Below are 13,790 nucleotides of genomic sequence, written 5' to 3' on the forward strand. Positions count from 1 at the left end.
CCTACCACCTTCATGAAGTGGAGTTGAAGTGGTGAAGTGAGGAGGAAAGAGGTTTCCTCCTCTCAGCGCCAAACACGTCTGTTGTGCAAGCAAAACATTTTTCCTGTCTCCTACGCGTCAGACCGCAAGTGCTTATTTTAGTATCAAATTCTAAATTGCATAATGCATTTTCACATTCAAAGCCTGAATTGCATATTGATTTGTCAATTGAGAATTGCATATTACTTTGAATTATGACTAAAAATCAGACCTGTGACTAAAAAGAACTTCCTTAGTCTGAGGTTGTTCAATATGTTTTTTTAATTTTTATATTAATCTTGCCACCCTGCATGGAACGGTTTCAGCCCGTCGAATCCACATCCTTGTGTGCACAATCCCCTTTTTGGCTATATCGGAATTCCGTCACTACTACCTATCTCCTCCCAAAACATTATAGTAAAGGACTATCCAGTGCTCTGGAATTTTAATGCAATTCTAACACACATTCAGTATTTTTTTAATACGCCAATATAATGTCAATCTTTAGTTAAGGTAAAAACCTAACAAATAAAAACATTTTACTATTTATGAAGCCACCGATGTTCTCATAATAAAAACTTGGATTATTGGTGAAAAATAAATAAATACAGTTTGTTTTAAAGTGACAAATCATTCAAATGCAATGCATTTTGCTTCACATTTGCCTTTAATGAGTATCGATGCACACTGGGTTTTCCCAGAGACTTCTAGGAAAATTCCACTGCACTGGATTTTGGAATTGTACATTCGGACACCCTGGCACTGAACGGCGAATGCCCAACAGTGCACTAACCAGGGAGTAGTGAGTGAATTTGGACATATCTAGTGTCTACATGCTAAGCTCACTCCGGTTTGCACTATTCAGACATCCCCTTCTTGGGTTTTACTTAAATCCAAAAAGTTTTGTGTATCTCACAGGATACGCTTCATTTGCTTTAGGAACAGTCAGGACACGTTTTGACTGGCTCACCTTTGTGGGTGTCACTAAACAGTCCCCTGTTTTTCATTAACTTTTCTTGGTGGCTCTTTCTTTCTCACTTGCATGGTCACACTCCACTAACTCATTCCTGCAGACTGAAAGGAACTACATGGCTGACTGTTTTAGCAGCTCTGCCTGCTCACAATCCTGAGCACACAGGTGAATGTAAATTAATCAGCTCAGGGGTTTCATATTTAATTCTCAATGATGCTTGCACCACGAAACTCTGGCTGACAGCATCCAGCTTTCTCCTATACAAGGTCATCGTTGCTGCAGGAATTTAAATTATCACGGCTGGGTTGTGGAGTGGAAAAGATGATGAAAATATTTAAATGATTATGAAAAAGAGCTTGAATTTTAGGAGATGGTGCATAAATGTGAAGCAGGGATGTGATCTGGGACTGTGATTTGGTCTGATAGAGTTCCACAGCAGGAAGAGGCGGGATATGAGATCAAGGTACCGCTGATGTTTCCTCTGAAGCTCTGCAAAGTGGACAGAATTTATGTTAAAAGAAATCAAGGGCGTACAGGTGTTCGTGCAACTGGGCACTGCTGTTGATATTCAATTCATGCAGTTTTCAATTTACGACAATGCACTCAGCTGGAAGTTCAAACCATAGTGGACTTCAAAGTAATACCTTTTATTGGATTAAATACAGTCTGGAAGAGGTTATTAAAACAGCACATTATCATCACCTTTTCTGCTTCTGAGGAAAATAAATTTCTGTATCTGAAAATAAACTTTGAAATGCCAATGCACTCATTCAGAGGACTGCTACACTGTGACCTCTACAGAAACTAATTTAGTGTGTTCTTTTTAATTCACAGACTGTTTTCCCTCTGCTGACCTGCCACTGTGAATCTGATTTTCTTATATTTGCTTTGGTGTGATTTCTATTAGAGCATTTAATCCCCGTTAGCATATAGAGCATCACTGTGGCCTTTCGTCTTATCAAACCCTCTTGAAACCTTTAATTACACGTCCTCCTGAATAATTTCTTGGTGCTCCGCAGCATCAATAGTCTGATTAAATAGCAGAAAGCTAAGATTGCAATGTTTTAATCATGGTCTTATTATAAAGCTTAGCAAACTGAACAAAGTCGTACCTCTGCTGATGAGCCGACTAACAAAGAAACCATGACCAGAAGAATAAATGTCACAGGCACTTTTGATTGGGTACAGGTATTGATCTGAAGTGAGGTCAGGTCAGTGTACTCCTGTGGTTCTATTTGATAGTTCAGACTTCCTCTTGAGTCTCCTGTTTTTATATTTGTAAAGCCGGAGGGTTTTAGCAATTGTCAATTCTCTCAGGTCACTTAGTGGGATCCAATTGTGAGTGTAAAATCCATGTAGCTCAGGGTGAAGTGTTTCATTTAGTCAGCAGGAAGCTGCAGCAGCGTGGATCTGACTGCTGAAAATAAGTCAACATTTCAGCGCTGAGGAGGTTTGGATCGACGGGAACACAAAGAAGGGCTACTGACATTTTGTTTTTCTGTGTGACTGAGTGATTTTTTTTTTTACAAAATAAATGACTGAATAATAAACAGTTGGATGCAAACCGGTGACTAAAAGCAAATGGGAAAAAAGCATTGACTATTATAAAAACCTATCAACAAAAATACAGCACAACTGTGACCCTTACATCAGTTCTTTGTGATTTTGATGATTTCCACCAGCTTCAACCAGAGCAGACACTCAATGCCACCAATTTACTTGTACTGGGCTGATTTGAAGCCAGGGTTTTTGTCTTCAACATGACATGATAACAACAGAAACAGGGATTTTACTGAGAACAGACACATTGCAGGAACAGTTGCTGAAAACCAGACCACAAGATTTGAGGTTTTCATGTCAATCACAAGGCTCCGTCACTGTTTAATTACAATTTTAGTCAGAACACAGAAAATACAACAATGATGTTCATACAAATGTTTCCAAGAATATATCTTAGAGTTAACCCCAGAGAAATAGGTTTTCCAAACCAGAGCATCTCTATTGCTGGTTTTAGGTGTGGTAATTTTACATTGGAGTGATTGTGGACTGACATGCTTGTGTGCTGAATATGATGTCCAGTTTTACATGAAAACTATGAAAACAAGATTTTGCGACTGAATTTTTTTGTTACTAATAACTGCTCTATTTGTGGTTATTGAGCGACGGTATATGCGCCATATACCGTCGGTATATGCGCGTATATCTCAACATCTAATCTAAACTTTAAACTCAAATTGTACTGGGGGGGTGTTTATTGATAGGCAAGTGACTGTCGATCCCCAGCTCACACATGTTAAGCTTATTGGAACCACCTATTCAGGTATTTTCAAAAAGCCCAGATCTCAGTGACTCCTTTCCTCTCACTGTGTGTCTTTCTGCAAGGCAAACACACATTTTTCAAACAAAATAACCCTACAATACATGTGATGGGAGAGTAGATGGGTTAAAAAAAAATGACCACCATAATAGGAAAAGAAACATGCATGGTTTTGATTCATGAAACTCTATGTTGGAAATCAGTTTTATATACTACAATGTATTGATTTGATTATCATTTTCTAATGGTGTGCAACAAAACATGTCACTGTCATAAGTTGTAGTTGGCTAGTGACAAATGCTGATTTTTTTTAAAACCCAATAATCAATTTAAAAGACAAAAGTGGTTACGTGAATTATTCCCCTTGACAATCCAGAGACTCTTTAAAGACGCACTCTGATGAAAATCTTGTTTTTAAAATGTTTTTGTGGCATTTTTCTGACGATGAAGGACATATATTGAGAAAATTAAGCTTAAAGTTGCATTTTTGAGCATCTCTTTATTCGAATTGGTGTAAATCAGGGGCAGACGAAAAAATGCAGTTGGACAAGATCGTATTCATTATGTAGAAAATATACTGGGCGGGCCAAAAGTCCCGTGCTCCGCCCCACTCTGATGGAGATGAACAGATCCATGTACGTCTTTCCTTTTCTGATCTGGCATCCGGCTCAAAAGTGTAGACCTAAACAGCTTCAGATATTGCTCGCCATTTTTGGTGCACCTGTTATTTCAGGTTGGGGGTATGAGGGGCTGTAAGCTAGCAGAAGAGTGTGTAGACAGAGAGCTCTCAACAAAGAGGAGGGGAAGGGAGGACGAAGTTGCTCCAGGCCAGCGATCTCAACAACTCAGAGGCAAATTTCTAATGAACTTCTGCTGCTCTGCAGAAACTATGTCCAAGAAAATGACACAGATTGTTTAGACGTCGGCTAAAACAGCATCATCATAATAGAAGATCATTGGGAACACTTAAAACAGATCAAAAGAAGAGTGGAGCGAGATTTTAATAGATGTGCTCACTGCTTTGCAGTCAGCGGCAAATACTGCTCATCCTGATGTAGCCCGGCATACTAAAATAAAAATTTGCATAATAATTAGACAAACAAAATAATACATTTTCCTGTAATTGCATATTTCTGTTATCTGTTCATGTGTTTTCTGTTGACCTGCTTACAAGATATTCAGAAAGCAGATTTGAACATATTGCAATTGAGGAAAATATAGAGCACACTGATTGCTTTTGTAGAAACAGACTGTAATGATGGATTCATGTTGAAACAAAAGTCTGTTTACACAATGAAAGGCTTTGAAAATAATTATTGGGATCCAGCTCTCTCATTTGTTGAAACATGTTGTCCTTCAGCTAACAGGTATGGGATTTAGCTGCATATCAAAGGATGTCCAAAAAGATTTGGTTTTCTTCACATCTCCTCCACTAAATTCAGAAAATGTACAATGGAAAACCTTTGAAGCTGTAGAACAAGTTAGGTGTGATGACATGTTGGGTCTTTTCTGCTATAATGTATGACATAAAATCGGTAAATCTTAAAAATGTATTTTTGGAATCATTTAATAACACTGTTATCATAAATGATAATGCCTCTTTTTCTAAACCCATAATACAATATTCATGCAATACCTTGAGAATAAAGGTATTATTAGCTGTTCACAGTTTGAAGTTGTAGGTTTTAAATGGGTAAAAGCCCATTGCATCACCCACTTGAACTTGACGATAATGTACCAACATAAAATGAGCTGTATTCTCATGAAGCAGTAGTGCTTTGTTTGTCATTTACAAGCTTCTTTCTAAACAAGCAGTGAAAAAAGCTTTATTAGCAGTATCTATTTTTATAGAGAGACAAATTTTGACTCTTATAAATAAACAACATTTACCGCACCCCCTTAAAGTCCCACTCCAATCATCTTTTTATAAAAGTGTTTCCAGTGGTCTTTTATTTATTGTTATTAGCCCAAATTAAAAGCGTGTATCATTTGGTAAGATATAGGTTCCGCAGAACGGCAGGAGTTCATTACAAATACGCCTTTGAGTTGTGGATGTGGAGTAGGCCTGTCTGCCTTGCTCGTCATTCCTTTGTTTACATTCTCTTCCACTAATTTACAGCTTCTCACAAACCCAATCTTACATTACGAGTACAAAAAACTGGCTATCCATCCTTATAGTATTGAGCCAGATGCCAGTTTACGCAAAGAAAATGAAGGCTTTAATAACTGTAGTTGTCTACCAGCAGAATAGAGCAGAGTAGGAAGCTTGTGGTTTACCTTTGTGAACTCCACATTCCCTTGAAGCCTTTTCCAGTGGCATTTTTTTAATCTGCTCCTGCTTCAGAACAATTTGAATGAAATAAATACTTTAAAATGAAATTTTAAGTTAAATGTCCTTATATATGTCCTCCATCATCAGAAAAATGCCACAAGAACATGTTAAAAACACCAAAAAACACATTTTTATTGGAGTGGGTCTTTAAAGTTATAATCATCTAATAAATATCTAATTCTAATTCAATTCAGTTTATATGTGTATAGCCCAATATTGCAACACAGTTGTCTCAACAGGCTTCATTAATTGTACAAAACAAAAGCCAGTTATAAAATATAATAGCTGATTGCTAAACTAAACTAAACAGACTAAAATAAATTGGGCATCTATGCCCTAAGACCCACCTTCTCTGTAAGGAAAAACTCCTAAAAGAAAACCTAATTCCAGGGGGAAAAATAGAAGAAACCCCAGCAATGTCCACATGAAGAAGGGATCCTCTCCCAGGACGGACAGGCGATGTACCACAACTCTATAGAGAATTGGGGGGAAGATTTCTTTAAAAGACTTAGTGGGGATTGGGTCTAAGAAAACAATAATTTTACAGAGGGGGATGCCTTCACTTCTACCGCTTCAGCCTGCTCTGGGCTGACAGTAAAGGAATTTGAAAATATGTTAGTTTTGTATCCAGACTGGATAAACTAAGTTCTTCAACCATTTAATCAAAACATGTAATGTCCAACTATGTCTTTTTAAGTCAGCAATTTTATCCAGGTCCTAGTTTAGCTCCAGTTTATCTCAGACTCCAAAAAAAGTGCTAAACATCAGTTGTTTATTTTTTACACATATTTTTTTTAATTAACTATTCTCTTGTAGATCTCTAAGCACATGTCAATTAATATAATAAGTGAACAGGAAGATATTGTGAAAGGTCACTTTGAGATTCAAGTACTTATTACTCGGGAATGGAATATGGTTTAGGAACTCCATTAAAATAAATCTACCTCTTATAGCTCGATTGAAAATGTTTAACAGGAGCTCATACCTCATTTGAGAGCAGATAAATGGCTGTCAGTCTAACTCTGAAGGTTGGCATGAGGCACGTGGCTTCACCTCTGTTTGTCCTGCCTCCTCTGGACTGACAGTGCCCTTCAGCACCACGGACAGCGGCAGTGCCCCGAAGGAGAACAGCTCGTTTCTTCACTTCTTTTGGTTAGTTCTAATGCACAAAAGTGGATCAACTTTCACGTGAATCACACATAAATGAGCTTATAGTGGGATCAACAAGGTAATATATCCATGACCCATTTTTGTTAAGACACACTGCGATCCCGGTGGCGCAAACGCAACGTGTCTAACAGTGTTCCAGCAGTGCGCACGCAGAGGGATGGTGTGTTGAATGAGTTGTATAAACACTTAATTGAAACTGCTCGGCAGCAGGAGAGATGCGCCAGACTGCGGTCCTGCTTATAATGAGTGCATTACATAATTAGTTTGCTGGTTAAACGAGAGAAAAGATCTTGATTAGAATAAGAAAAAAAAATGTTTGATAACATTCGCTGATGGGAGGAGATTCAGGGAGCTGACTTGAAGCATTTCAAGGAGATGAAGAAAAAAAGGTGGGAAGAAATAGGAGGAGGAAGTATAGACACACTGCATCATTCACATACTGCGGCTGATGTCATTTCCTAAGCACCATAATTGGACGTCAATGACTCTCAAGAATGGCTACAAACACACACCAACACACACTCCCCCAAGGGAGAGCTTGCCGCTTCGCTGATCCACTGAATCATTAATTGCTCGCACCCTCTCTCACCAAAACACGCACATGAGAGCGCCTCGTGCGCGCCTCGCAAATTTTCACACACCTATCCACAGGCTGCTGCTGTGGCCCCCGTGTGGCCCCTCCCTTCCCGGATCGGATCGACACATCTAATGGGTTAACACTCTGTCACCGGGAGCATCGGGAGATCCCATCCCAGCCGTGCCCTACCTGACCGGGCAGCAGCAGAACCCGTCCTCTCCTCCCCGCGGCGTTGATCCAGAACAGAAAAGAGACTGCATTTTTCAAGCTCGATTTTTTTCTTCTTTTTTTCTCTTTCTTTTCTTAGCTTTTTTATTTATTTATTTATTTTCTTGTAGTGGAGGAAAGCGACAGCGGCGCAGACCCGTGGGCGGTTCATCCGTCTGGACGAAGGTTTGACAAAACAGCCTAAACAGCCCGGATTCTCAAGATGTGGCGCTGAGGAGCGGGATGTAGAAACCGGTCAAAGAGCCGTTCGTGTGGGGGGTTTCAGCGACACATTTCCCGCCGCCGCCTCCTCCTCCTCCTCCTTCACCCAACCACTTCATATCAGTGAAAGAACTCCATTAAAATAAAGTGCGGGACACTTGAGACATCAGTCAGCTCCAGAAGCAGGTCCAACACCCAGACTGAATGTGTCCACCCCATGTTGGACGGACTCCTGAAGAGCACGAGACGGATGTGGACAAACTAGGAGCACCTCGGCGTTTTGAAACAGCCTCATCCTCTCTGCCGCCGGCATTCTAACAAACCGGGAGGGGACTTTCACACCGGGGAGGCAGGCGACCCACAGGCAGGTAGGAGCTCCGGATGCGCTCTAAGTGATACAGGTGATACCCCACGCGCACGCCGCTGCTTGATGGCCGCAGAGGCGCAGGGCCATCCACACCTGTTGTCTATGTAACACCATGACTTTCTATGCATTCATGGTCCAATCCCCTACAGTGTATTTAAACCAGCTGCTTAAAAATCACTTGTATCAACATTGATCTGATGTTCATTCAGCCTGTAGCATTATGGTTGTGATGGATGGGGACTGCAGGCTCAGATGTTCCACAACCGATGATCAGCTTATCATCAAAGAAGACCAACATGTGGTTGTTTTGGGGGGAAAACACCAAAGGGCGTGGATGGAGGAAGAGGAGGTGCTAAGGCAGCTTACAAGCATCCCTGAAACTCCAAGGTTCTCTCTTAGCATCAACGTTTGCAATATTGGACCATCAAACACCTAATGGGCGTCAAACTTTCCTTTCCTGGCAAGGGCTGAGGGGTTAAATTTAGCAAGCTGGAAGACTGAGGATGAACTTGGCTGCAGGGGACAGGGTTGGCGGCCCACGCAGCTCATCTGGTGGAAACGTTTTTAAAACATTGATGGGTTAGAGACAGACAGCTGAGATCACAGCTGGGCTGTCAGCACCTATTCTTTTTGCCCAAGGTGACTTTAGCGGATTGATGGCACCAGGCGGGAGCCACAAAGCAAAGGCACAGCAAATAATTTGATTTTGGTGTATTGGTTTAAAGTCTGTAAATCAAATGAACTGCTATTTGTCAGGGGCTTGTTGGCGTACCGGTGTCCTTCTCTGATCCATGAGTGTGGTCCCCATCTGCTTCAGAAACAAGGGCATGGCAGATCCGTGTGACAGCATCAATAGAGGCTTCCACTATTTTTGGGTGACTTTGAGTCTGAAGATCCAGCTGCGGGAGGCACACATCGACAAAGTTCATTATTTGTTTATTTATCCGCTATCTCACGCCATCTACAGATCTGGAGCAGATCAAAGCAGCACCGGATGAATTTGAATCTCAAACTCTAATTAGTAGCTGAAGGGAAACAACATGTTTCACTTTGATGTGAATGCTTGATTCTGCTATATATTATCCTAGGAGTGTCTGCCTGTTGTGGTCCTGCTGTGCTTAGGCTGCTGAAAAAAAGAAAAAAAAACGGTTGTGACCCCTTTCCTGCTACTCTGTTAATGCATTTTCCTCCATGGGGAAAATGTGAGGAGGGTGTGAAATGAAAAAAAAAATCTTTTTTTCCCTTTCCCAGCTCCAACCTGTCTTTAAATCCTGGTAGTTCATCTCCCTTCTGGGCTTAACTTGGTTTTGATCACCTCACAGGAGCCTTAAAACTGGGCTCTCTGGTGACCCCAAAGTTCAAACACTGGGAGGCAGTCCTGTTTTATTTGCTCCTCCTTTCATCCACCCAATCCCATGGACTCACATACAAACTCAGCCTTCTTTTATATTGTTTGCCACCACTCTTTCTCCTTTCAGGCATTGGGGGCAATGAAGCTTATCAAATGGAGGCTTTCAGCCGAAACCTGTCCCTGTCAGCCCCGATGTCCATCTTGGTTTCTGAACTTGATTTCACAAGTTGGAGGAGAAAAATCCCAAAAGCAAGGGAGGAAAAATAAAATCCAGTGACAGCATGTTAGAAACTGAATAGGAAAATGACAGACTTTTCTTGAAAGTGTGTAAGTTAAACTTTGGTTGCAGAAGTGTTTCCAACAGGGGGATTTTTGTTGCAGCAGATTGTCTATTAATGCACATTTATTAATGTTTCATTTCTTTATCACTTACCAATCTTGTCCATGGATTTATTCATGTGTGCATCCAATTTCAACAAAACAGGTAAAATCTTTATTATTTCTTTTACTTATGCAATAATTGGAACACATTAGAAATAATAATGATAGCCCAACATTACATGTGATGAGAAAAACAGGCAAAATTTCAAAACAAAATATTACTTACACTTTTTTTTTCAATTTGTTGCTCATGTTTAATGTACGGGGACACTGTGGGGTTCAGTGCCTTTACTTGACTGTCAAGTCTTTAAGTTGAACCCAGCCAGCCCCCAGTCACACATGTGATCTTTAAAAACACAGGTTATCAAGCTTTAAAGACCGGCAAAGCTGAAAGAAAAGCTTGATAAATAGAAATGATTAGACTATTATCACACTGGGTGGCAAAGCACAAAAATGCAGACCCACCACCCCCTACTGAAAAAGAAAATTCTGCTTTTTATAATTAAATTTGTATTTCAGACTTACTCCAAGACAATGCCTTAAAACACATGCTCTCAATTACAAACAGAAAATATCACCTAAATAGAGAACAACTTTTTGACTCTTAAACTTGGGGGCTTCAGTGGTTTATATGTCATCTCATAAACTCAGAAACAAACGACTGAGACGCTGGGACCTACACAACGAAATCCTGCAAATATTTTAGAGATACTTGGCTGTGTTCTTTGCAAATGCTGTTTCCAGTTTAGTGTATGCTGGTATCAACAGTCATGCAAAGAAGTGGTACACCCTGCACAGGTAAGCCTACCAAACGTATTTTTCAATTTTGGGAGAAAGCTGAATTGTCTCAAAAACCTTTGTAAACACATAAAGAACAATCAAACTCCACTCAAAACAGGATTCAGGAATTCAGGATTTGAAACAGAACATTTTTTATGTCTGGGGACAATTCCTACCAACCAGTCATCTACATGCAAAAATATGCACACTCCAAGAATTTTTATCAGGAGTAACAAGAAATAGCACAAATTGGAGAATGAGAAACAATCAGATGATAAAAAATTTGTTTTCTGTAAACTTTTAAATTACGGCAGTTTGTTATCTTTATCTTTTTTGTAACCAAAACAAATGTGTTATGGACTGTTACAAAACCAAAAAAAAACAAATTTGAACATACAAAATGTTGTACAATCCTAACAAACTGTTTTGTATAAATTAACAATAAAAAAAGACACCATCACATATGAATTCTGTAAATATTTTTGGTGCAAACTCACAGCAGACAAGAAAATACCGTTGAATTTATTGCAACAAGTAGTAAAAATGCATTTACTTTATTTATCCTGACATCAGCTTCTTTTTCCTCATATAATAAATGATGATTATTCAGTGCGCAGAAATCATTCATGTTTTTCTGAGATCATCAGCTTTCCTCTTCAGTAACAAGCAGCAGCCCATGAAAAGCTGAGAGAAGTCTGTTACTTATAAAATACTTACGCTGTAACTCAGAAAAGGCTTGTGTTCAAATTGCATCTACATCACCATAAAAAATAAGTTTTATTTAACAGTAACAAAAATTCAATTTGTTTGAATCTGTAATTTTTTTCTATTTTTTTTTACAGAAAATGTATTACTTTAATTTTGTTTTTAATCAACAACACTGTCTTTCCAAAATTCCAAAATAAATGTAAGCATCTTACAAACAGTTGCACATTTATGAGTTCTTTATGTCCACCCTGTTCCTTCCAAGAAGCTGACCTTTGCACCTTCAACAGATAAGTCTGTTATCTGAATTTTTTTTTATTTCTTTTTCACATAAATGGATGCACAGAGAGTTTAGATGCAATATTATTCTGACATTTTTATTTTTACTAATTGCATTTCATGAGTGTTTGCTTTGTTTTCAAAGGCATTCTTAAAAAAATGTGCCTTTTTGATCGTATTACCATGACAAATTTCCAGTAGCAACACTTTTAACTTAAATTTGTCTTCTGATCTTCCTGCAAAGAGATCTACTCTTAGACACGCTGTGGTGTAAATCCTGAGAAATCGACACTTTTATCCGTTTTCGGTCATCATGAAAAAATCCTTTTTCCGTCATTTCTGGAGCATACTTAAGTTCTTTTGTCACCCTCTGAAAGATTTTAAGATGCTATATGCAAGTTAGAGTCACTACAGTTACTACATTTTTTTTACAGTTACACACTTTTCGTTTACTTGATAAACTTTTAATCAAAATTCTTAACCTTTCTTGCGCTCTGTCTGGAAATCACAAGCCTATGTTTGCCATTGTGGGCACTCTTTCCTTCCACCAATTAATCTGTTAATTGTGGACAATTATAAAACAGTACCAGTAATACACGTTTTCACTTTAATAATCCTTTTTAATATCGAAATATTTGAAAGTACTCTTCAAATTTCCTTCTAATTTATTTACGCTTTTATAAAGCACTCATATATATGATGATGATTCTAAGCAAGATTCCTTTTTGCTTCTGTCTTGAATAATTATTCCTAATAGATAAGACACATTTGAGTTTTGACTAGAAAATAAATATTTGAAAAACATTGGTCAGTGCAGTAATATCCATAGTATCTTGCTTTTCTTGTGTAAATTACACCTCCTCCTGGAGTGATTTGATGTCCCGTCAGAGGCACCGACCCCCAATCTGAAACTCCCAGCTCTGACTTGTTGTGATGGATGTGACAGAAAGCAGACTAAGAACATAAACGGGGGGACAGGATGTGCATGTTTGCATTCTGCTGGCTGACATTCATATGAGCAGAGTAGATCCATGCTGCAGTGGCCGCTTTAATGTGGAGGTGAGACAACAGTCAGTTCAGGAGCAGATGGGCTGAAAAGCAAATTTCCTCAGAGATTGAAGTGTATGTGCGAACACACACACACACACGCACTTTATTTATCTCTGTCTCATTCATACTCAGTTTTGACACCTGGTGCCTGCTGCAGATCATCAGAGGAGACTAACCTACATTCTGTTTTTGCAATTTCTGCATCATTTCTTTCCCTCATTTCACTCAAATTCCAGAACCCAATAGAGGATTTGAGTCTCAAATGACAGTAGAGTGACTTTTTACAACCACGTTTCTTCATCTATTCTATTTGAGAGTTCCCTGATTTTCCTCTTTTCAGTTCAGATGATCTCGTGCTGGTGGCTTAAGCAACAGAGAGCAAAGCGTTTCAGAAAAATGTAAAATTGTTCTGCTTAAAGGCTTCGGACAGACAGTTTTGATGAATCAAAACAGAGAACCCCTCCTTTCACCCAACACCAGGGGACTGATACCATGTCAGGGTGTGTTGAAGAGGTGCTTGGTGACAGTTGGGATTGCCCGAGGGGCAGGGAGTCAAGTACATTTGACGGGGAAGGTCAGAGAAAACAACAGTTAACATTGCCTTTTCCTCTGTAGACCAGGGGGTGCTGATGAGAGCCAGCGGGAGATAGTTACAAAATAATCCCCATATTCTTGTTTTTTCATTATTTGACCTATTAGGTGTTTTTTTTTTCTCAAAACCCTGTAGCTCGGCTGTTTGACTGTATAAAAAGTCACAAATTGTCCTCAAATCTGATTTTTCTAATATATGCTACCTATAGCAGCATACAATGTTAACAGCTTGTGTTTACACTGCAGGGAGAAGATGCCATTCCACCATGTGCGGGCAGGCCTGCTCTATCCAGACAACTATCTGAGCAGCTCGCTGACGGAGGGCAGTGAAGCCTTCCAGCTCACCAGCCTCTCCACAGAGGAGCTGGGAGGTAAGCGTGCCGACCGAATGCGAGGGGGAGGCAGGTGGGAGAGCTCTTGCAGAACCAAATGTGGCTCAGACAATTAATGCTCCACTGGTGGAACAATAC

At 39.5% G+C, this 13,790-nt stretch overlaps 2 protein-coding genes across 2 annotated transcripts in view; one reads left to right on the forward strand and one right to left on the reverse strand.

Moving 5' to 3' along the window:
* mettl27 (methyltransferase like 27) overlaps nucleotides 1-7,676 on the reverse strand; it is a 68,169-nt gene extending 60,493 nt beyond the window's left edge. The window contains exon 1 of the mRNA XM_023962820.1: nucleotides 7,577-7,676. The gene's annotated coding sequence lies outside the window, so the exon portion shown is untranslated. The remainder of the gene's footprint in view (nucleotides 1-7,576) is intronic.
* Nucleotides 7,109-13,790, forward strand: part of LOC101162859 (calcium-binding protein 8) — a 34,949-nt gene continuing 28,267 nt past the window's right edge. The window contains exons 1-2 of the mRNA XM_011483277.3: nucleotides 7,109-8,184; nucleotides 13,567-13,691. Coding sequence (XP_011481579.1) covers nucleotides 13,574-13,691 — 118 coding nt within the window. The 5' untranslated portion in view covers nucleotides 7,109-8,184; nucleotides 13,567-13,573. The remainder of the gene's footprint in view (nucleotides 8,185-13,566; nucleotides 13,692-13,790) is intronic.

The sequence above is a fragment of the Oryzias latipes genome, chromosome 14, assembly GCF_002234675.1.
Source record: "Oryzias latipes chromosome 14, ASM223467v1".
In the NCBI taxonomy this organism is placed as follows: Eukaryota; Metazoa; Chordata; class Actinopteri; order Beloniformes; family Adrianichthyidae; genus Oryzias; species Oryzias latipes.